This window comes from Salmo trutta, chromosome 31 (assembly GCF_901001165.1).
Source record: "Salmo trutta chromosome 31, fSalTru1.1, whole genome shotgun sequence".
NCBI lineage: Eukaryota > Metazoa > Chordata > Actinopteri > Salmoniformes > Salmonidae > Salmo > Salmo trutta.
The window spans coordinates 1,585,996-1,610,806 of record NC_042987.1 but is presented as its reverse complement, the minus strand read 5'-3'; the positions used below and the strand labels follow the sequence as shown (position 1 = coordinate 1,610,806).

The window sequence follows — 24,811 nt, the reverse complement described above, 5'->3', positions numbered from 1 at the left end:
GGATTATCAACTTCCTGATAGGGTTCTTCATTAATGGTACATGTGAGGTTTATATTGTCGTTTGTTTGTTTTCAGTGGCAATAGAGGTGCCAGCCTATGACAGTGCTCTTCTGGGTTGTTCCTGACCGAGGGGACAGCAGGTGCAGGTAACACCACAGAGCCCCCTCTGTGTACCCAGGGGCCGGGGTGGGGGGGGCGCTAGTGCTGGGGAGGTTCAGGTTACCCTTACAGGAGACAAGAGGGAAGGGGTGAAGGAGAGTGGAGGGTGGGTGTCAGTCCCAGCCACCCAAAAAGTCATCCGTTTCTTTTCCACGTGTTAGAGATCCGAACCCTGTCTGTCAGGACGAAAGGTCTGCCCTTCACATTTCAACTTACAGTTGGAACACCGCAAGCATGGGGAAAGGGGTAAGTTCTCTTCACTTATTTATTCATGCATATAGAGGGGTATTTTCCTGTCCTTTATACCAGGGTCGTGGTCAATTAAATTTCAATTCAGAAAGTAAACTGAAATTGAAAAAAGTCTCACACAGAAGCATTGAGGAAAATTGGAATTTCAGTTTACTTCCTGAATTGACTGAATTGAAATGGAATTGACCCCAACTCTGCTTTATAAACACATACACAGTCGTCATATGAATATATGTATGGTTTAGTTGGGGTTAGGTCAATGTATTGTCTAACACCAACACTCATGTCTAGTGTTGTAAAATGCCTGTAACTTCCCCAAAATTTCTGGTTGGAGGATTCCGAATTTCCTGCTTATTCTTCTATGATTACAGGAATCTTTCATCCAGGAAATCTAGAAAACCAGGGCATTTTGGGAAAGTTAACAGAATTTAACAACCCTAGATGTCACATACAGCCACAGACATCATGGAAAATCTAAGCCGGTTTTCTAATAGTGTCTGCAGTGACGCCGGGCGCCGGTTTTACATGCCGTAGTGTTGAGGCATTTTGTGACCACATTGGATTGTAGGATTAGGGCTTAGATAACCAATACCATCAATATATTATCAATATCTCTATTCACACATATTACAGAATTTCAGTTGTATAACCTGTTCAATTCCAGCTGACTTTGTTTTTAGCAGGTGTTGGTGATTATCTGTTATATCATACAGTAGAGGAAACCGGGGAAATTGCTAAATCGGGCACATTTCCTGCACTCCACCAACACTCTACTCTCAAACTCTTTTTGATTGCTTTTTCAATGTGTCGCTCTCTCACACACTCATTCTTTCGCTCTCTCTCTGTCGCTTTCACACGTTCACACGTTCTGCTGGGAAAGAAAGAGTGACAGCAGCAGATGATGTCCATGAAGCTGCATTCTTCAACAGCGACTGTTCCAATCTGAACAACACACTCACTAATGTCAACTCAGACTTTCCATCGCCATATTTTCACAAAGTAACCAACACACAAAGCAACGATATCCTACTGTTACAGCTGATACATTAGTGAAATGTTTAAAAAATATATATTTCTGAACACGAATATATAATATAAACATGGATATACTTCCATAGGGATCCTATAACTCAATCTATATCTGATTTCTACAGCATGCTATATGCAATGCTTATGTATATGTAACCGATGTGAAATGGCTAGCTAGTTAGCGGTGGTGCGCGCTAATAGCATTTCAATCGGTGACGTCACTCGCTCTGAGACCTTGAAGTAGTTGTTCCCCTTGCTCTGCAAGGGCCGCGGCTTTTGTGGAGCGATGGGTCACGATGCTTCGAGGGTGGCTGTTGTCGATGTGTGCAGAGGGTCCCTGGTTCGAGCCCAGGCAGGGGCGAGGAGAGGGACGGACGCTAAACTGTTACATATACTTCTCCCTCTGTATGTGGGAGTTTTGAGTTAAGGGCTTATGTTTGATGTGATAATCTCCTCATTCCTCAGAGTGGTGCTGAAAATGGAGGAGGAAAGAAGAAGAAGAAGGAGAGGGACTTGGATGAGCTCAAGAAGGAGGTGTCCATGGTAAAAGCAACTGGCTGTCTGGGGCTCTGTCCCAAATGACACCCTATTACCTATGTAGTGTACAACTTTTGACCAGGACCCATAGGGCTCTGGTCAGTAATAATGTACCAAATTAGCCTGGGTACCAGGGGTGCCATTTGGGACGCAGACAGGCTGTCACGTGTAAAGAACTCAGCGCAGTACTTTTCATATTGAATAATGACCTTCTGGTTGTGGTTTATTTGAGTAAATCAGATTATTCTGTTCTTTCACAGGATGATCACAAGATATCATTAGAAGATCTGGAAAGACGCTACACAGTTGACTTGGCTCGGGTAACACACACACACACACACACACACACACACACACACACACACACACACACACACACACACACACACACACACACACACACACACACACACACACAGCTGCCTTCCCTTCTGCTCTGCCGAGCCATTTTAATCTCCTAGCCCTGATCTAATCTTTACATAACTACTGCTTCCTGTCAGTGCTACACACACACACAAACCCCCCAACTGTTACTTTGGTCCATGTTTGTCCATGTGGTCCAAGTTGAGTCCACAGGGTTCTCATCCCTGTCCCACATAAGAACCCCCACATGATATCTCCATTACTGGTGTTCAATGGTATTACAGTGAATATCAGTGAAGTAATATAGGTCCCATATGGAGAGATGTCTATCTATCTCATCTTTAATCCTACTGACTTTATCTCACACAGAACTAAAATGTTGTTTAGTTGCCATATTAGAAATGGCCACCAGGGGGTGATGGACAAAATCTGCAATGGTACCATACTGGCACTATAATACTTCTCTTACATTTGACATTTTAGTCATTTAGCAGACGCTCTTACAGGAGCAATTAGGGTTAAGTGCCTTGCTCAAGGGCACATCGACACATTTTTCACCTAGTTGGCTCGGGGATTCGCTCTTAACCGCTAGGCTATCTGCCACCCTTCTTCAGACAAGCCCTAGATGTGTGTGAAATGTGGTGCCTCTATCACAAAAGGCAGAATCCCATGATTTAGCTGCCCCACTACACACAACAACCAAAATGGCCATAGAAATGGAAAAGCTGATTTTGTTGTTGTGAGTGTGACTGTCTGACTTGCCTAGTTAAATAAAGGTTAAATAAATAATAAACAAAGTCTCTGTAGTGATGGTCTGTCTGCTGGCTGACGGACAGTGATTGTCTAAGTGACTGTGGTACATGTTGTATAAAGTGTTATGTCTTGCAATGTATTATTTGTATGCCAGGAATGCCTGTAATATTGCCAAGCAAATTTCCCTATTGAACATTAAAGTATTCATTCATTGTCTTCCAGGGTTTGACCAATGCCAAGGCTCTGGAGGTGCTGGCCAGGGAGGGGCCCAACGTGCTGACCCCCCCTCCCACCACACCAGAGTGGGTGAAGTTCTGCCGTCAGCTGTTTGGGGGCTTCTCCTTGCTCCTCTGGATCGGTGCCATCCTCTGCTTCCTGGCCTACAGTATCCAAGTGGCCACTGAAGACGAGCCAGTCAATGACAATGTGAGAACCGCCTCAAGGCTAGGCTGTATAACATCTGTCATGTCACTACACAATGACCAACCTGGTCCCAGATCTGTTTGTGCTGATTTCTTTTTATTTTATTAGGATCTCTTTTAGCCCACCAAGGGCTAGTCTTCCAAGAGTCCTTAAGAAATGTAAAAAAAGAAAAGAAATTTAGAAAAAGAACAAAAGCAAAGTAGAAACACAAACACAGATCCTAATACGAGTTACACCTGCCAAGCCCCCAACCCTCACCCACCCACATACCGCCTGTGCACATATTCATTTGAATTTAAATACAACATCACATATTATAATAACCTCTTGTAGTTGTTCATTAACTTCTTATGGATGGTGGCAGTATTGAGTCGCTTGGATGACTGACGTGCCCAGAGTAAACTGCCTCCTACTCACTCCCAGAAACTAAGATATGCATATTATGGAATATGCATAGTGGAATTGGATAGAAAACACTCTGAAGTTTCTAAAACTGTTTGAATGATGTCTGTGAGTATAACAGAACTCATATGGCAGGTAAAAACCTGAGAAAAAATCCAACCAGGAAGTGATTTGTAGTTTTTCCTATCTAATCCCTGTTCAAACTACAGTGTCTGCGCAGTCATTTTGCACTTCCTAAGGCTTCCATTGGCTGTCAACAGCCTTTAGAAACGTGTTCCATCCGTCTACTGTTACTGGGCAGAGAATAGGAGCTCAGTCAATCAGTGGACTGCCTGGGACCAGTGAGTTGTTTACTGCGCGGGCACATTTGGCGCGCCGCTCATTCTTTTTCTTCTGTAATGAATACCACCTCTTCAAGAAATACCTAGGATAGCATAAAGTAATCCTTCTAACCCACCCCCTTAAAAGATTTAGATGCACTATTGTAAAGTGGTTGTTCCACTGGATATCATAAGGTGAATGTACCAATTTGTAAGTCGCTCTGGATAAGAGCGTCTGCTAAATGACTTAAAATGTAAATGTAAATACGCTATTGTCCGGTTGGAATATTATCGGCGTTTTATGTTAAAAAGAACCTAAGGATTGATTGTAAACATCGTTTGACATGTTTCTACGAACGGTAATGGAACTATTTGACTTTTTGTCTCGTTTTACGCTCACGCGTTATGCCTTTGGATAGTGATCTGAACGTACGAACAAAACGGAGGTATTTGGACTTAAATATGGAGTATTTCGAACAAAAAGAACATTTCTTGTGGAAGTAGGAGTCCTGGGAGTGCATTCCGACGAAGATCAGCAAAGGTAAGTGAAGATTTATAATACTAATTCTGAGTTTAGTTGACTCCAGAACTTGGCGGGTAACTGTATAGCTTGCTTTGATGGCTGAGCTCTGTACTCAGAATATTGAAAAATGTGCTTTCGCCGAAAAGCTATTTTAAAATCTGACACAGCGATTGCATTAAATTAAGGAGTAGTATATCTATAATCCTTTCAATAACTGTTGTAAATTTTATCAACGTTTATGATGAGTATTTTTGTAAATTTTTTGTAAATGAACATCACGTGCCAATGTAAAATCTGGTTTATGGATATAAATATGAACTTTATCGAACAAAACATACATGTATTTTGTAACATTGAGTCCTGGGAGTGTCATCTGATGAAGATCATCAAAGGTTAGTAATTAATTTTAGCTGACTTTCTGGTTTTTGTGACGCCTCTCCTTGCTTGGAAAATGGCTGTGGGGTTTTTCTTGTTTAGGTGCTGTCCTAACATAATCTAATGTTTTGCTTTCGCCGTAAAGCCTTTTTGAAATCGGACACTGTGGTTAGATTAAGAAGAATCTTATCTTTAAAATGGTGTATAATACTTGTATGTTTGAGAAATTTTAATTATGAGATTTTTGTTGTTTTGAATTTGCCATTGTGCACTTTCACTGGCTGTCGTCATATCGATCCTGCTAACGGGATTCAAGCCATAAGAAGTTTTAATGTGCTTTGTTCTTCTAAAATAACAATTTGACAAGTTTATGGAACTTTCTGGCAAAGAGTTCCAGGATTTTACTGGCCTGGAACTAAAAGCTATTTTGACTAGCTCTAAATTGGGTTTTGGTGGTCTATACGTGGCCTTGGTTCTGCTCCGTGCGTCACGAGAGTGTTTGTCTATGACTATATCCAGTTTATCATATATAGTGGTTGGTCTTTCAGAGTGGTGAATTTTATGAAAAAGGGCTAGTTAGTATATTCTTTTCTATCATTTCCTTGACAGTCAGCCATTTGAGTGCAGAATGCAATTCTATGGAGGGCCTCTCCTAACCATATTGCAGAACCATTCTGGCTGTCTTATTCTGCGTTACTAGCAGGCTCTTTAGGTCACCGACACTTGCATTACCCCAGACGACAGAGCAGTAGTTCGTTTGACTATGGATGAGAGCTTGTGAGAGTTATTTTATATCTCGCAATCCTTCTGCGCATACAGGAGTGCCAATGATTTTGTTGCAGAGGTGATGACCAAGAGAGACTGTCTAGCGGTACACCTAACAGCCTAGTCTCTGAAACCTCTTCGATGGGTGTCCCGCCAAATGTCAGCTGTAAGGAGGGTCGTTTGTTACTTCTCTCCTTTGTACATATTAGCATTGCCTTGGTTTCTTTGTTTTTAGCACTTATTTTGGGTTATCCCGTTTGACATTTTGGTCATGTCAGCTTTAAGAGCCTCTTGAAGCTGCCCTACAGAATTGCCTGATCCATAAACAGTTGTGTCGTCAGCAAACATGGTTGCATAGAGTTGCCCAGTTATTAGCTAACACTGTCTATCATCATCATCATCACCAACCTGGTTGCAAACATACTACATACAACCACAAATAAAACAACCATCATCATCATCATTTTCACTCACAATTATGTTGATATACTGTATGCCATATACTGTAGTGCAACACCAATAACCTTCATCTGGTCATTTTGTTCTCTCTCTCTCTCTCTCTATACAGCCCTCTTTCTCTCTCTCTACCCCATCCCTCTCTCTCTCTCTACCTCCCTCTCTCTATCTCACTCCCTCTCTCCTCCCTCCCACTCCCATAACAGTTGTACCTGGGAGTGGTTCTGTCAGCTGTGGTCATCATCACTGGCTGTTTCTCTTACTACCAAGAGGCCAAGAGCTCCCGCATCATGGACTCCTTCAAGAACATGGTTCCTCAGGTGAGCTGAGCTGAGACAGCACAATATATTGCTTTGTCTGCATCCCAAATGGCACCCTATGAGATGGCCCTATTCCCTTTATAGTGCACTACTTATTTATTTTGTATTTTTTTATTGTACTTTTTACCCCTTTTTCTCTTGAAGCCCAGGGCCCTGGTAAAAGTAATGCACTATATAGGGAATAGGGTGCCATTTGGGACACACGCTATGGCTTGGTCATCGTAACAGTGCGTGAAGGCTATAATAGGCTTAAATCCCCTTGGATATTCTTCGATTTCAAGTAATTTAATTTCCTTTGAGTGCCTCGAGTGGGCTTACACTGACTTGAGAAGCATAATAAGCTTATCCAACATAACACAACTAATAATTTGAGCCAACTTTGGATTTGCCAATGAACGTTTATCTAAAAAAGTTTCATTCTCCCCTTTCAACCTCCCCTTTGTCTCTCTCTCTTTCATCTCTCCTCTCTCTTATCCATCCCTGGCAGCAAGCCTTGGTGATCAGGGAGGGAGAGAAAATGACAATCAATGCAGAGCTATTGGTGAGGGGAGACTTGGTGGAGATCAAAGGAGGAGACCGGATCCCTGCCGACCTCCGAGTTGTCTCCGCCGCTGGCTGCAAGGTGAGGAGAGGAGATGAGAGGCCAGGGAGTCCAAGGGTCACTTTCTTACTATCTGTCCAGGTGGATTATTTAGTTGCTGTCTCTCTCTTTCTCTGTCTGTCTGTCTGTATTTATTTCTGTCCAACTGGATAACTTTCCTCTGTCTGTGTGTGAAGGTGGATAACTCTTCTCTGACTGGGGAGTCAGAGCCTCAGACACGCACAACAGAGTTCACCCATGAAAACCCCCTGGAGACTCGAAACATCGCCTTCTTCTCCACCAACTGTGTGGAGGGTCAGTAGGACAAATCCTTTCCTATCTTTTTATTCATTTATTTTGATTTGACTGTTTATCGAGAAAGTCTCATTGAAGACCTCTTTTACAAGGGAGACCTGACCTATTTCTCCTCCCTCTATCTACCCCATTCCATCCACTCATCCATCTTCAATGAATGAATTGTTTGTCCTTCCTTCCCTCCCTCCCTCAGGCACGGCCCAAGGTGTAGTAGTAGGTACCGGTGACCATACAGTGATGGGTCGTATTGCCACCCTGGCCTCAGGGCTGGAGACAGGCCAGACTCCCATCAACATGGAGATCGAGCACTTCATCCAGCTGATCACGGCCGTGGCTGTGTTCCTGGGGGTGTCCTTCTTCATCCTGGCCATCATCCTGGGGTACACCTGGCTGGAGGCTGTCATCTTCCTCATCGGCATCATCGTGGCCAATGTCCCAGAGGGTCTGCTGGCCACCGTCACTGTGAGTAAGCCTTGAATGTCCCAGTCAGATTGGCCCGTAGCCTAGGGGCAGTAGCCTATCTTGCGTGAGGCAGGTTGATGTGCTTGATGTTGAAGTACACCCCCCTGGACAAGACGCTAGTCTGTCGCAGGGACCGCCGCCTTGAGTCCGACTACTATTGTAGTTGGTGAGTGAAATAGCAGTGGGCCGGATTCAAACCCATACTGGCAGTGGTACATTTATGTGTGCTAGATGCAGCGGCTTAGACCGCTAGACACCCCAAGGCCACAGACTGGTATTGTGTATATGGGCCAAATTATAATTCTAAGTCTCCATGCAAATCTCTTGCTGAATCTCATAATTTACACCGAAGTCTATGAGAGTGTGCTCTGTAGTAGGATTTTCCATCCATCTGTCCATCTTTGACCATTACCCTGTCATTACTCAAGTTTCAGGTTTTATTGTCACGTGTGCAACTACACTGAAATGCCTTTCTTGAAAACTCTTTCCCAACAACGCAATAGTCAATACCAATAGTCCTATATAATAAGGTAAAGTAGAACAAAAATTCATGAGAAAAAGAAACAAGAAGAACATGAGAAAGTAATCGAGCTATATACAGGGACAGTTCCAGGGTCAATATGCGGGGATACTGGAGTGGTAGGGGTAGATATGTATAGGGGTAAGAGGACTCGGTAATGTTCATTTCCTCTCCTCTACCCCCCCCCCCTCTTTCTCTCTCCCTCCGTCCCTCCCTCCGTCCCACTCTCCCTCCCCCCCCTCTGTCTCTCAGGTGTGTCTCACCCTCACTGCCAAGCGTATGGCCAAGAAGAACTGCCTGGTCAAGAATCTGGAAGCTGTGGAGACCCTGGGTTCTACCTCTACCATCTGTTCCGACAAGACAGGGACCCTGACCCAGAACCGCATGACCGTGGCCCACATGTGGTTTGACAACATGATCCATGAGGCCGACACTACGGAGGACCAGTCTGGTGAGACCACCCACAGACATCATCTGTCCCTTCTACATTCAACCAGACCCATTGAATTAGTTTGCTTCTCTGCTGTGTTAAATGAGCTTCTATGTAAGAATTTAGAATAGAGATACTAGAAAGGAATAGAGATACTATACTGTGTGCTATACAATATACTGAAAAAAGATACAAATTCAGCTCAGTCACATTGTCTATGGTTACAAAATTCTGGTATTTTCCCAATGTTCCCAGGTTTTCCAGAAATCCCGGTTGGAATATTCCCGGAATCAGGATGGAATATACAGGAAATCTGGGAATCTTCCAATTGGGATTTCTGGAAAATCTGGGAATTCTGTATAAAATGAATCCTCCCTCTGTAAGTCTGAAGCATCTCCTGTGTTCCTTCAGGTGCCACCTTTGACAAGAGCTCAGCTACATGGCACTCTCTGTCTCACGTAGCTGGACTCTGCAATCGTGCTGAGTTCAAAGCTGGGCAGGAAAACTTCCCCATCCTCAAGGTAGGGGGATGGCCACTATACACCCATATCGGTGGGGGCTGATGAAGGGATGATGGCTTATAGTAATGACTGGAATGGAATGGTTGATACAGTAAGAGTCTGTCGTCCCATTTAAAGTGCCCCAATGACCCATACCCATGCGACTAAGTGTAATTTAGACACACCTGGACACATTGAATCTAACAACACAAAACCCGTTCTTCCAAACTGTTACAATAGCAATACTACAGTTTACTATCTAATACTACAGTACTTACTATATAGTTCTATAGTATACTGTAGAATACTATAATAAATACTACAGTAATGTCTGCAAAAACACTATAGTCTGTAAAAACACTACACTTTCTTAACTATAGTAAATACTACAGTATTTAATTTGCATAAACCCTGTCCATTGCCCTCCCCCATATCACAATTTGTGCCACCCATAAGTGAGAAACCTACATGCCAAATATAGACCATATATTGTGCCAGAAAAGAGCAGAAGCTCTGAACTATCCGTTCAGACCCCAACCCTACCTACTTACAGGCTATGGAAAATGTGCCCTTTTAGTGTTTCACTGGTAGGTGTTCTGTAGGAGAAGCCGCAACTTCTCTGTCAAAGATAATAAAACAGAAACATTATAGTAAATGCTAAAGTAATTCCCACAAAAACACTACAGTAAATAATACAGTATACTACAATTTGCAAAAACACTACATTAATTACTATAGGATATACTACAGTTATTTTACTACAGTGTTTATACTATAGTTAACTGTAAATACTACAGTATACTACAGTAAATACTACATTAAAGTCCGCAAAAACACTACAGTGAACACTATAAAAGTTATACCATTGTATGCTATAGTATTTTTTCATGTGGGTAGTCACATACTAAACCAATTGCCAGTCAGCAACCCATTCTGACAATGTGAATAGACCGTCTCCTGCTGACTGCTTGATGTTGTGTTGTTTTGTAGAGGGACACTGCTGGCGACGCGTCAGAGTCTGCTCTGTTGAAATGTATCGAGCTCTCCTGTGGGTGTGTCCGCTCTATGAGAGACAGAAACCCCAAGGTGGGAGAGATTCCCTTCAACTCGACCAACAAGTACCAGGTATACAATTACCCCTTCAACGTGGACATTCACAACACAAAACATACAGCATAGACACAACTGCATAAACAAAAAAAGTAATTGTTGTACAAACAGACCTACAGCCCAATCCATAATTCAGAAATCTTCTGAACCACCAGAACCACTAAAAATTGCAATGATAAAAGAGCAAAACATCTATATACTATATATACTTTTATCTTCTACCCACCTTCTGAAAGCTTTCCATTCATGAACATGAAGACAATGAAAATGGCCACCTACTCGTTATGAAGGGAGCCCCTGAGAGAATATTGGACAGGTATTTATTTACATCAAAACCGTGTCTCCCTCAATAGGTAAATACGATAGAGTCACATAAGCCATTATGCCAAAGATACATAGATGTGTTCTCTATTCAACTCTATGGTAAATACATATCTCACTGATTGACCGCAAAAGGTGAATAAATCCTATGTGTTTGTGCATCTCTTAGGTGTAGCACCATCATGATCCACGGTCAGGAGGTTCCAATGGATGCCAACTGGAACGAAGCTTTCCAGAGTGCTTACATGGAGCTGGGAGGGCTAGGAGAGAGAGTTCTAGGTATGTACAGTACAGTATAAAGAGTGCCATTTGAGACTCAACTATCTCCAGACCACACATGCCCCCTGGCCGTTGTCTGTGCCCTTCCTTTATGTGTCCCCTCTCAATCTGTATCTCCCTATCTGTTCCCTACATCTTTCCCGTCATAGAAACTCAATAAAATACAAAAGCAGATTTGAACCTTGATATCTAAAAAATTGTCTCTGTCTGTTGTCTCTCCCTCAGGGTTCTGTCACTTGCCACTGTCTCCGGCCCAGTTCCCTCGGGGGTTCACCTTCGACTGTGAAGATGTCAACTTCCCTACAGAAGGACTGTGTTTCGTGGGCCTCATGTCCATGATTGACCCTCCCCGTGCTGCTGTGCCTGACGCTGTGGGGAAGTGCCGCTCTGCTGGGATTAAGGTGAGTGGCATCATCTACCAAGTTTCGCAAAATTCCAGTAACTTTCCAAAATTCCCAGCTTTTCCAGAAATCCCGGTACATCCCCGGAATAAGCAGGAAACTTGGGAATCCTTTTACCTTGATTTCTGGAAAACCTGGGAATTTTGGGAAAGTTACTGGAATTTTGCAACCCTACAACTAATTAACCAATCAGCCAACACATCCAAACTTGTCTCATTGGGCCCAATCAGAATGATAGGTTAACACATACATGGACATGATAAATGAGAAAAACAGAAAGCAAAAAAGATGGCAAAGTGTATAAGTTAGCACAGGCACGAATGTTATAAATGAGCAAAACAGAGCAAAAAACAACAACAGATTGTTGTATGTGGTGACAGGTAACGATGACATATGGTGTGCTTATAGTTGTGATGATGTGCTATTAGGTTATCATGGTGACAGGCGACCATCCAATCACTGCTAAAGCCATCGCTAAAGGTGTGGGCATCATCTCCGAGGGCAACGAGACTGTGGAGGACATCGCTGAAAGGCTGAATATTCCACTGAGCCAAGTCAACCCCAGGTGTGTGTGTGTGCGCACGCACGTGCGTGCCTGTATGTGTGCATCTGTGTGTGAGCGCTCGCGTGTGACTTTGCGCACGCTCGTGTGTGTGTGTGTGTATTTGTGTTGTTTCTCACTGTCGGCTTGTACCTGTGTCTCGCTACCAGGGATGCCAAGGCCTGTGTGGTGCACGGGGGGGACCTGAAGGACATGAGCGCAGAATACTTGGATGACCTGCTCAGGAACCACACTGAGATAGTGTTCGCCCGCACCTCACCTCAGCAGAAACTCATCATCGTAGAGGGCTGCCAGAGAACGGTGAAAGGACATCCGTGTGCATGCTTGAATGCGACCGTGTGTATTTGTGTGTGTGTATTTATGTGTGTGTGTGTTTGAGTCACTCTATAATTGAAGCATGGTTTGGAGTTAGGAATTCTGAATCTATTCTTCTGTTCAGAGTTTGATATTGGGGGGCTATTATTCTATAGAAAAGTTTTTGATGGGAAAATGGCTCCAAAATTGACAGAGGCGAAAAAACATGAAAACGCTGCATTTATCTCCAATTCACAGCTGTTATTCAACTAAAATGTTTCTTATTTCATGATCCTTTGTTCTCTTGTTCTAGGGGGCAATTGTTGCGGTTACTGGGGACGGAGTGAACGACTCACCTGCACTGAAGAAGGCTGATATCGGGGTTGCCATGGGGATTGCTGGGTCTGACGTCTCCAAGCAAGCTGCTGACATGATCCTCCTGGACGACAACTTCGCCTCTATCGTCACAGGAGTGGAGGAAGGTAAGGAAGGAAGGAAGGAAGAAAGAGGAAGAGAGAAAAAAAAGAAAGTGGAAAAAAATTGAAATACTGTAAGTCAATCAATTTATATGTTCTTCTTCAATCCCAAACAGGCCGTCTGATCTTTGATAATTTGAAAAAGTCCATTGCCTACACTCTGACCAGTAACATTCCAGAGATCAGCCCCTTCCTCCTCTTCATCATTGCCAGTATTCCCCTGCCCCTGGGCACTGTCACCATCCTCTGTATCGACCTGGGAACTGACATGGTGAGGACCTGCCATGCTGACTGGAAAAGGAAAACCCGCACTGAAATAGTCTTGGGGTGGTTTCCCGGATACAGATGAATCCTTAGTCTTGGACTAAAAAGCAATGTAGAATCTCAATTGAAAGTGCTTTTTAGTCCAGGATTAGTTTTACTGCTGGTTGTGACTGTGAGTGTCAAGGAGAAGAGATATGATGAGCCAACATGGCCAGTCATAGAATTAAGAATTGACATGCTGGACTCAATAGTTCATCATCAAAAGTATTTGGGTGCAGGGTTTAAAAGGAATAGAAACTGTGAAAGTAAGCAGAAGAGATTAAACAAACTGACTGCTGAAGAACATTACAACTATTTCAGCAAATTCTCGATTCTATGACTGGCCATGTTGACTCATCATATCTCTACTCCTTAACACTCACAGTCACAACCAGCCATTCTTAGCTTGATCATACACTACCTTACAATCTATTACTCATCACTGCCCTGCCCTGGGCCAGGATGAAAGCTGATAAATCCACTAAAGCAAACTGGATTTGTATCCACTCTGCTGTGTGGATTCTGGTCTCACAATGGGCTAAGTCCATTTCCCACCTTAACTCACTCACATTGTCCTGTTGTTGCCTTACTGGCAGGGTTGGGTAGGTTACTTTCTAAATGTAATCCATTACAGTTACTAGTTACATGTCCAAAATTGTAATCAGCAATGTAACTTTTGGATTACCCAAACTCAGTAACGTAATCTGATTACATTCAGTTATTTTTAGATTACTTTCTCCATAAGAGGCATCAGAAGAAGACAAAAAGGTATGTTACCAATTGAACGACGTCTATTGCAGGACAAATCAATGTTAAAGTTTACATACCTTTCCATATATGGATTTTAAATTTTACTTTATGGATTGGATATGTAGGCTTCTTTAACCCAATCGCTCTCTACTACATACAATAATACGATTAAATGATATCTTTACATTAAAAACCAAAGTATATCAGAATTCCAGTCATTCCCATAAATGTTATACCCCTTGATCTTCAAGAATAGGACTTGGAAATATGGAAGTGTAGATTAGCCATATTGTTTTACCTGACCATAACCCCAAAACGAAGGACTTATTAGCCAGCCCTACTCTGTTGTTTATGATTGTGTTGTCATGGAGGACTGATTGGGCTCATTGATTCAAGTTGAAAAATAAATGCTGTGCTCATGGAATGGCATGCTTTGAGCACTACTGAAAAGTGCTATTTACTAGTGAAAAATGAATGCCATATGCTGCATTTGCTATAGGCCTATTGTTTACCTTTTAGTTGGTGACACTTTGATTTCTTGGTTACGTTACTGAGTTTGGGTAATCCAAAAGTTACGCAGCTGTTTAAAGGGCAAATCCACAGATGAAACAATAACAGTCGCCCCGTCTCTGTTTTGGTAAAAAGCTGACAGAGCTATTGTTTTAACCATGTTATGAGTCTATAAAGTGTTTGTTTACATTTACATTATTCACAAACATTGGAGTAAAACAAGCTTATATTTTGGGTTCTCATGGAGTGTGACAGTTGAACTAAGCTCATGAGGCATTTCTAAGTTATATTCTTCAAGAATCAATGGAGATATTTTTATATATAAGTCCAAACGGATGTAGCAACTACAGATTGCCCCTTCAAGTCTTTCAAAAGTGTGTGAGTTTGAGCATGCTTCCATTAGGCCTATGGATTATTATTATACTGAGCAATAAAAGCCCCACTTTTATTCCATAGTCCTGGATCCGCACTATGCAGCTGTTGCAAGAGCGCATTTTTCACTGCCTGTCCACTGGTTTCAAAAACAATGATTGATAGGCAGCTTAAACTTCTTGAATTCAACCATTATTGGGTTCAAATACACATTTAGATTTGTGAACAGCCATCCACAACAACCACAATCCGTAAGGCGCAAATAGCTAAATGAGAGAGCATCAGTGAGATTCACATCAATGCGCTATGTAGATATCAATAATAAGTGATATCCGTATCGCCGTAGACTACACCACTGCTGTCAGCCTTACCTCCAAGAGTTTATTCAAATTGAATAATCTTTGGATGCTGACAGCAGTCGCACCATTGGACGACATAGCTTGGACTATAGCTTACAAAAGCCTATTCCTGCGATCCATCAAATACATTTGGTGTGTCATCATAGTGGTCAGACTCACTCAGGTGGAACAAATTTAAACGTGTGCCTTTTTCAATGCTGGTTTGAATGTCACTGAGAAAACAGAGAAGTGTCAATATTTATTTTTTTCACAAACATCCTTTCTCAATTTAAAAGTAATCTTTGTAGTAATCATCTAGATTTTCAAAAGTATCTGTAATCTGATTACAATATTTTTGCTGGTAACGTAACGGATTACAGTTACCGTTTTTTTGTTGTAATCCCTTACATGTAATCCGTTACTCCCCAACCCTGTTTACTGGTAATACCTTCAACCAATAGTCAGGGCTTTTTAATTACAGAACCTACCCAGCAAACATGATCCCATTGGCCTCATGTGGATATTCAGTGGGCAAGGTGGGCATGGGCTAGCCTACACAAAGCCCACACCAGCCCAACACGGGCTAGCCCACACCAAGCCCAGCACGGGCTAGCTCACACCAAGCCCAGCACGGGCTAGCCCACACCAAGTCCAGCACGGGCTAGCCCACACCAAGTCCAGCACGAGCTAGCCCACACCAAGTCCAACACGGGCTAGCCCACACCAAGCCCAGCACAGGCTAGCCCACACCAAGCCCAGCACGGGCTAGCCCACACCAGCCCAACACGGGCTAGCCCACACCAAGTCCAACAGCGGCTAGCCCACACCAAGCCCAGCACGGGCTAGCCCACACCAGCCCAACACGGGCTAGCCTACACCAAGTCCAGCACGGGCTAGCCCACACCAAGCCCAGCACGGGCTAGCCCACACCAGCCCAAAACGGGCTAGCCCACACCAAGTCCGACAGCGGCTAGCCCATACCAAGCCCAGCACGGGCTAGTCCACACCAAGTCCAACAGCGGCTAGCCCATACCAAGCCCAGAGTGGGCTAGTCCACACCAAGTCCAGCACGGGCTAGCCCACACCAAGCCCAGCACGGGCTAGCCCACACCAGCCCAACACGGGCTAGCCCACACCAAGTCCAACAGCGGCTAGCCCACACCAAGCCCAGCACGGGCTAGCCCACACCAGCCCAACACGGGCTAGCCTACACCAAGTCCAGCACGGGCTAGCCCACACCAAGCCCAGCACGGGCTAGCCCACACCAGCCCAAAACGGGCTAGCCCACACCAAGTCCGACAGCGGCTAGCCCATACCAAGCCCAGCACGGGCTAGTCCACACCAAGTCCAACAGCGGCTAGCCCATACCAAGTCCAGCACGGGCTAGCCCACACCAAGTCCAGCACGGGCTAGCCCACACCAAGTCCAGCACGGGCTAGCCCACACCAAGTCCAGCACGGGCTAGCCCACACCAAGTCCAGCACGGGCTAGCCCACACCAAGTCCAGCACGGGATAGCCCACACCAAGCCCAGCACGGGCTAGCCCACACCAAGCCCAGCACGGGCTAGCCCACACCAAGCCCAGCACGGGCTAGCCCACACCAAGCCCAGCACGGGCTAGCCCACACCAAGCCCAGCACGGGCTAGCCCACACCAAGCCCAGCACGGGCTAGCCCACACCAGCCCAACACGGGCTAGCCCACACCAAGTCCAACAGCGGCTAGCCCACACCAAGCCCAGCATGGGCTAGCCCACACCAGCCCAACACGGGCTAGCCCACACCAAGCCCAGCACGGGCTAGCCCACACCAGCCCAAAACGGGCTAGCCCACACCAGCCCAAAACGGGCTAGCCCACACCAAGTCCAACAGCGGCTAGCCCACACCAAGTCCAACAGCGGCTAGCCCATACCAAGCCCAGCACGGGCTAGTCCACACCAAGTCCAACAGCGGCTAGCCCACACCAAGCCCAGCGCGGGCTAGTCCACACCAAGTCCAGCGCGGGCTAGCCCACACCAAGCCCAGCACGGGCTAGCCCACACCACGCCCAGCACGGGCTAGCCCACACCACGCCCAGCACGGGCTAGCCCACACCAAGCCCAGCACGGGCTAGCCCACACCAGCCCAACACGGGCTAGCCCACACCAAGTCCAACAGCGGCTAGCCCACACCAAGCCCAGCACGGGCTAGCCCACACCAAGCCCAGCACGGGCTAGCCCACACCAAGCCCAGCACGGGCTAGCCCACACCAGCCCAACACGGGCTAGCCCACACCAATCCCAGCACGGGCTAGCCCACACCAAGCCCAGCACGGGCTAGCCCACACCAAGCCCAGCACGGGCTAGCCCACACCAGCCCAACACGGGCTAGCCCACACCAGCCCAACACGAGCTAGCCCACACCAAGTCCAACACGGGCTAGCCCACACCAAGCCCAGAACGGGCTAGCCCACACCAAGCCCAGCACGGTCTAGCCCACACCAGCCCAACACGGGCTAGCCCACACCAAGTCCAACAGTGGCTAGCCCACACCAAGCCCAGCACGGGCTAGCCCACACCAAGCCCAGCACGGGCTAGCCCACACCAGCCCAACACGGGCTAGCCCACACCAGCCCAACACGGGCTAGCCCACACCAAGCCCAGCACGGGCTAGCCCACACCAGCCCAAAACGGGCTAGCCCACACCAAGTCCAACAGCGGCTAGCCCACACCAAGTCCAACAGCGGCTAGCCCATACCAAGCCCAGCACGGGCTAGTCCACACCAAGTCCAACAGCGGCTAGCCCATACCAAGCCCAGCGCGGGCTAGCCCACACCAAGTCCAGCGCGGGCTAGCCCACACCAAGTCCAGCGCGGGCTAGCCCACACCAAGTCCAGCGCGGGCTAGCCCACACCAAGTCCAGCGCGGGCTAGCCCACACCAAGCCCAGCACGGGCTAGCCCACACCAGCTCAACACGGGCTAGCCCACACCGAGCCCAGCACGGGCTAGCCCACACCGAGCCCAGCACGGGCTAGCCCACACCAAGCCCAGCACGGGCTAGCCCACACCAAGCCCAGCACGGGCTAGCCCACACCAGCCCAACACGGGCTAGCCCACACCAAGTCCAACAGCGGCTAGCCCACACCAAGCCCAGCACGGGCTAGCCCACACCAAGCCCAGCACGGGCTAGCCCACACCAGCCCAACACGGGCTAGCCCACACCAAGTCCAACACGGGCTAGCCCACACCAAGCCCAGCACGGGCTAGCCCACTCCAAGCCCAGCACGGGCTAGCCCACACCAAGTCCAACAGCGGCTAGCCCACACCAAGTCCAACAGCGGCTAGCCCATACCAAGCCCAGCACGGGCTAATCCACACCAAGTCCAACAGCGGCTAGCCCACACCAAGCCCAGCGCGGGCTAGTCCACACCAAGTCCAGCACGGGCTAGCCCACACCAAGTCCAGCACGGGCTAGCCCACACCAAGTCCAGCACGGGCTAGCCCACACCAAGTCCAGCACGGGCTAGCCCACACCAAGCCCAGCACGGGCTAGCCCACACCAAGCCCAGCACGGGCTAGCCCACACCAAGCCCAGCACGGGCTAGCCCACACCAAGCCCAGCACGGGCTAGCCCACACCAAGCCCAGCACGGGCTAGCCCACACCAAGCCCAGCACGGGCTAGCCCACACCAAGCCCAGCACGGGCTAGCCCACACCAGCCCAACACGGGCTAGCCCACACCAGCCCAACACGAGCTAGCCCACACCAAGTCCAACACGGGCTAGCCCACACCAAGCCCAGAACGGGCTAGCCCACACCAAGCCCAGCACGGTCTAGCCCACACCACGCCCAACACGGGCTAGCCCACACCAAGTCCAACAGCGGCTAGCCCACACCAAGCCCAGCACGGGCTAGCCCACACCAAGCCCAGCACGGGCTAGCCCACACCAGCCCAACACGGGCTAGCCCACACCAGCCCAACACGGGCTAGCCCACACCAAGCCCAGCACGGGCTAGCCCACACCAGCCCAAAACGGGCTAGCCCACACCAAGTCCAACAGCGGCTAGCCCACACCAAGTCCAACAGCGGCTAGCCCATACCAAGCCCAGCACGGGCTAGTCCACACCAAGTCCAACAGCGGCTAGCCCATACCAAGCCCAGCGCGGGCTAGCCCACACCAAGTCCAGCGCGGGCTAGCCCACACCAAGTCCAGCGCGGGCTAGCCCACACCAAGTCCAGCGCGGGCTAGCCCACACCAAGTCCAGCACGGGCTAGTCCACACCAAGCCCAGCACGGGCTAGCCCACACCAGCTCAACACGGGCTAGCCCACACCGAGCCCAGCACGGGCTAGCCCACACCGAGCCCAGCACGGGCTAGCCCACACCAAGCCCAGCACGGGCTAGCCCACACCAAGCCCAGCACGGGCTAGCCCACACCAAGTCCAGCACGGGCTAGCCCACACCAAATCCAGCACGGGCTAGCCCACACCAAGTCCAGCAGGGCTAGCCCACACCAAGTCCAGCACGGGCTAGCCCACACCAAGCCCAGCACGGGCTAGTCCACACCAAGCCCAGCACGGGTTAGCCCACACCAAGCCCAGCACGGGCTAGCCCACACCAAGCCCAGCACGGGCTAGCCCACACCAAGCCCAGCACGGGCTAGCCCACACCAAGCCCAGCACGGGCTAGCCCACACCAAGCCCAGCACGGGCTAGCCCACACCAAGCCCAGCACGGGCTAGCCCACACCAAGTCCAGCACGGGCTCATTCAAATATTTGGAGGCGTGGTTTGCACAGAGTTATTTTGGTGCAGCCGTTACTGAGTGTCACTACAGTTTAAGGGTTCTGTTGTGTGATGCCCAAATATTGGTGATCTTGTACAATGCCAATGATGACATCTGTAAAAATACTTAAATATGTGACATATGAGAAACTTAACAGTTTTTCTTGTCTTTCTGATGCAATGTATCACATTTCCTAAATACCTGTAAGGCTTGTAAATTATGCACTTCATGCATTGAATTGAAAGTGTCACAAATAAATTATAAATAAATCAATTCTTAGCAAAGGTGCATCGGCCCATTATGGGCAGCCTACACAGGGCGAATATTTTAGCCCGCATTGGGCTAAAATTGTGTCAATGTGGGCTTGTTTACTGGGTATAGCTTTATCACATTGTTCTGTCTGTCATACATTCTCTCACACTCCTCTCTCTCTCCGTTTCTTTCTCTCCCTCTCTCCTCTCCCCCTCCCCCTCCCTCTTCTCTGTCTGGGTCCAGGTTCCTGCTATCTCATTGGCCTATGAGACGGCTGAGAGTGACATCATGAAGCGTCAGCCCCGGTGCCCAAAGACGGACAAGCTGGTGAACGACAGACTGATCAGCATGGCCTACGGACAGATAGGTCAGAATACCTCCTCCACTTGCAAGCTCATCCATGGGTTTGTGTCCCAAATGGCACCCTATCATGGGCCCTGGTCAAAAATAGTGCACTAGATAGTGAATAGGGTGCCATTTGAGATGTGGAGATTACCTTTTTACCCTCTGTTATTCATTGCAGTTATTGAAAGTTACACTGAGTGTACAAAACATTAGGAACACCTTCCTAATATTGAGTTGCTCCCCTTTTGCCCTGAGAACAGCCTCAATTCGTCAGGACATGGACTCTACAAGATGTCGAAAGCGATACATAGGGATGCTGACCCATGTTGACTCCAATGCTTCCCGCAGTTGTGTCAAGTTGGCTGGATGTCTTTTGGGTGGTGGACCATTCTTGATACACACAGGGAGTCTGAAAATCCCAGCAGCATTGCAGTTCTTGATACACTCAAACCGGTGCACCCTGGCACCTACTACCATACCCTGTTCAAAGGCACTTAAACCTTTTGTCTTGCCCAATCACCCTCTAAATGGCACATATACACAATCTCAATTGTCTCAAGGCTTAAAAATCCTTATTTAATCTGTCTTCTCCCCTTCATCTACGCTGATTGAGGTGGATTTAACAAGTGACATCAATAAAGGATCATAGCTTTAACTTGATTCACCTGGTCAGTCTATGTCATGTTTTGTACACTCAGTGTATATTGTGCTGATGGACTTGTCTCTCTCTCTCCAGGTATGATCCAGGCCATAGCAGGTTTCTTCACCTACTTTGTGATCCTGGCTGAGAATGGTTTCTGGCCAGGGACCCTCCTTGGCATCCGTCTGAACTGGGATGACCGTGCTAACAACGAGGTGGAAGATAGCTATGGACAGCAGTGGGTGAGAATGAGAGGGTTTAACACACATAACACATACAGATTGGAGCGAATGTTTAAAGGTCCATGCAGTCAGTAGCTATATTTTAAGCAGAGCCACCACAAGTTACTACAACAGTTTATTTTTTAAGTAAACTCGCACACCTTGACGTACTACCAGGTGCATGGAGAAGAATTTGTGGTCATGGTGGAAAAAGAAAAATTCCAGCACACCAGTAATTTGGATGCTACCAACAACTGAATGGATCTAAATTGTTGGAAGCATCAAAATGACCTGTTTGCTGGAGTTTTTCTACGACAGGTTTAAGACGTGTAAGACGTGTTTCCTTTTGCAGACCTATGAGCAGCGAAAGATAATTGAGTTCACCTGTCATACCTCGTTCTTTGCGAGCATCGTGGTGGTGCAATGGGCTGATCTGGTTATCTGCAAGACCAGGAGGAACTCTGTCTTCCAGCAGGGCATGAAGTAAGTGGAAAAGGATGCGTCTCAAATGACACCCTAATCCCCCATATAATGCACTACTTTTGACCAGGGCCCATATGGCTCAGGTCAAAAGTAGTGTACTATATAGGGAATAGGGTGCCATTTGGGACACACACAATGAAAGACAGGATGTTTTACTTTGTATAAGTAGAAGGCCTATGTATATGGTCTTTTTTTTTAAGTGGTCCCCTTTTCTTGTCGTACTCTTTCCTGTATTCACCTCTCCCATCCCCATTTCCTTAACAGGAATCGTATCCTGATCTTTGGCTTGTTTGCTGAGACTGCTCTGGCTGCCTTCCTGTCCTACTGTCCAGGAATGGACATCGCCCTCCGCATGTACCCCTTGAAGTCAGTACTAGACAACATATTCTCCAACCTACCCTAAAACAATGACATCCTATCCCCAACACCCCCGTTTTTCATTCTACCCCAAAACTACTAAGTCCCACACGCACCTTTCTCATAGACATGGATTTTACAATGTACCACACACGTCTCCACTCTATAATCCCCAGCCTCAACACCTCCAAAACATGTCCCACAAATGCTTTAGTCACACCCTCATCACATCCTTGTATCACCCCAATGATTCGGAGGGTGAATCTGCATGGATTTTCAACCTGGACTTACAATATGTTACGAATTGCAATTTGTACAATATGTTACCAATACCAATTTCTTGTGGCTAATGTTATCTAGGTGGCTAACGTTAGCTAGATGTTATGGTAAGGGGTTAAGGTTAGGAGTTAGGTTAAAGGGTTAAGGTTAGGGTTATGGGAAGGGTTAGCTAACATGCTAAGTAATTGCAAAGTATCTAAAAAGTAGTAAGTAGTTGCAAAGCTTCTAAAATGCTAAAGTTGTCCCGGATTTGCATTTACTTTGTTACGTCTAGTCTATGAGACCAGGCTGGATTTTACAATGAACTACACCAACCACCCTTCCCTTGTTTCGCTGACTCTCTCTCTCTCACTCCTTCAGGGTCTCCTGGTGGTTCTGTGCCCTCCCCTACAGTGTCCTCATCTTCATCTATGATGAGATCCGCAAGCTCATCATCAGGAGGTGTCCTGGAGGTGGGTGACATAGAGTAACAGAGTGACACATAGGTGATAAAAAAGCAGTGGTGTAAAGTACTTAAGTAAAAATACTTTAAAGTACTACATTTTGGGGGGGGGGGTGTCTGTACTTTGCTTCACTATTTATATTTCTGACAACTTTTACTTTTACTTCACTACATTCCTATTGAAATGAAACTACTTTTTACTCCATACAATTTCCCTGGCACCCAAAGTAGTCGTTACATTTTGAATGCTTAGCAGGACAGGAAAATGGTCCAATTCATGCACTTATCAAGAGAACCTCCCTGGTCATCCCTACTGCCGCTGATCTGGCAGACGCACAAAACACGCATGCTTCATTTGTAAATGATGTCTGAGTGTGCCTTTGGCTATCTGTAAATACATAAAAAAAGAAAATGTTGCCGTCTGGTTTGCTTAATATAAGGAATTTGAAATGATTTATACTTTATCTTTTGATATTTAAGTACATTTTACCAATTACTTTTTTTTTTTATACTTAAGTATACTTAAAAACAAATACCTTGAGACTTTTACTCAAGTAGTATTTTACTGGGTGATTTTCACTTTAGCTTTAATCATTTTTTATTAAGGTATCTTTTACTCAAGTATGACAATTGGGTAATTTTCCCACCACTGATAAAAAAGACTTAGCGTGACATAGAATATGGGACACAGAGACACAGAAGATGCTGGCTGTCTGTCACTGAGACAAAAATATTCAAAAAAGTTAATTTATCATGACAGTTAATCGCTCATGTTAATTAGTCATGTTAATAATCAGATTGATGTTCTGGGGATCAGCAAGTCACTGAGTTAAAAGGGCCTTTTCATATTGAAACACAGATGAAGAGATAATGGGACATAATGACGTTGTCTAATATTGTCATAATCGTGTCTGACTGTTCTTTTTCTTTCTGTTTTATAGGTTGGGTGGAACAGGAGACTTATTATTAACATTCAGAAAATGATTATTGTTAGTTTGAATTTCTGTAAATCTGTGTTAATGAAAGGGGAAAGGGGAATATCTAATCAGTTGTACAACTGAATGCATTCAACTGAAATGTGTCTTCTGCATTTATCCCAACCCCTCTGAATGAGTGAGTACGGTATATTTTTGTATGCAAGGTCTAGCTAAGCAAAGAACACAGCTTTTGTATGCACAACAAAAATACCTTTCAAATTGAATTTTGTCTTTGAAAGTGATTAACAACAGGTGGTCATCTGCAGTTTTTAAAATAAGCCTAAATTACCACTGTAAATCCTGCTAGTGTGTGCTTGTTTGTTATGCCAGACAATTGGTGTATAATTGCATGGATCAGTTTATCAGTACACAATACTGGCTATCATAGAGAATTTTGCTGCAAATAAACTTGTAATTGTGATTTGACATTTCGGAGTTTTCCAGATGACAATTATTGTACTAGAATGATTTTCCAAATCCAAATGGCAACCTAACAAGATGTTCCAACATGTCTGTACCATACTAATGCACCCTGAATATTTGGGTGATCATAACGTTGTTGTGAAAAATAAATTGCTCTGAAAATCTCGATATGAAATAAAGTGAATCTGCACAAAGCAGTTGTTGTTTGCTCTTGTATTACCCCATTAGGCGTGCACTTCTAATGTAACGTTGGCAGCACCCAAGGGGCTTGAATTGTTGTATTTTCTTTGCTGAACAGGTGGGGCTCAGAACACCTGCCCTGAATGACGGGTCGCCACTGAGCCTACACCGCATATCAAACAAGCAAGACAAAAACAGGCAGTCAATAGCGAGTTAATGTTATTTTTTCATCATCGTTGGCTAAACGGGAGCC

The 24,811-nt window shown here is 46.2% G+C and overlaps 1 protein-coding gene across 3 annotated transcripts; it reads left to right on the top strand.

Moving 5' to 3' along the window:
- The first annotated feature begins 20 nt into the window (after positions 1-20).
- LOC115169311 (sodium/potassium-transporting ATPase subunit alpha-2-like) lies at positions 21-24,575 on the top strand. Of its 3 annotated transcripts, XM_029724803.1 has the most exons (25): positions 21-146; positions 321-405; positions 1,903-1,980; positions 2,235-2,294; positions 3,313-3,516; positions 6,561-6,674; positions 7,162-7,296; positions 7,452-7,569; positions 7,763-8,031; positions 8,804-9,002; positions 9,393-9,502; positions 10,472-10,606; positions 10,828-10,907; positions 11,082-11,191; positions 11,417-11,592; positions 12,021-12,157; positions 12,304-12,454; positions 12,762-12,930; positions 13,041-13,195; positions 20,455-20,578; positions 21,293-21,438; positions 21,770-21,900; positions 22,165-22,266; positions 22,897-22,988; positions 23,920-24,575. In XM_029724803.1, the coding sequence occupies exons 1-25, from the start codon at positions 97-99 to the stop codon at positions 23,946-23,948; spliced, it is 3,159 nt and encodes a 1,052-aa protein (XP_029580663.1). In that variant the 5' UTR covers positions 21-96; the 3' UTR covers positions 23,949-24,575. The 3 variants fall into 3 exon arrangements, with proteins under 3 accessions (XP_029580663.1, XP_029580664.1, XP_029580665.1); XM_029724804.1 differs by lacking the exon at positions 21-146 and having other exon boundaries at positions 225-405; XM_029724805.1 differs by lacking the exons at positions 21-146; positions 321-405; positions 1,903-1,980; ... (13 more) ...; positions 12,304-12,454; positions 13,041-13,195 and having other exon boundaries at positions 12,820-12,930.
- Positions 24,576-24,811: the final 236 nt, after the last annotated feature.

Excerpts from the sequence above, each read along its gene's own strand:
- LOC115169311 (XM_029724803.1), top strand. The coding sequence starts at position 97 with ATGACAGTGCTCTTCTGGGTTGTTCCTGACCGAGGGGACAGCAGGTGC. Across the intron at positions 1,981-2,234 it reads TCAAGAAGGAGGTGTCCATG|GATGATCACAAGATATCATT; the intron begins GTAAAAGCAACT and ends GTTCTTTCACAG. Across the intron at positions 3,517-6,560 it reads ACGAGCCAGTCAATGACAAT|TTGTACCTGGGAGTGGTTCT; the intron begins GTGAGAACCGCC and ends CTCCCATAACAG.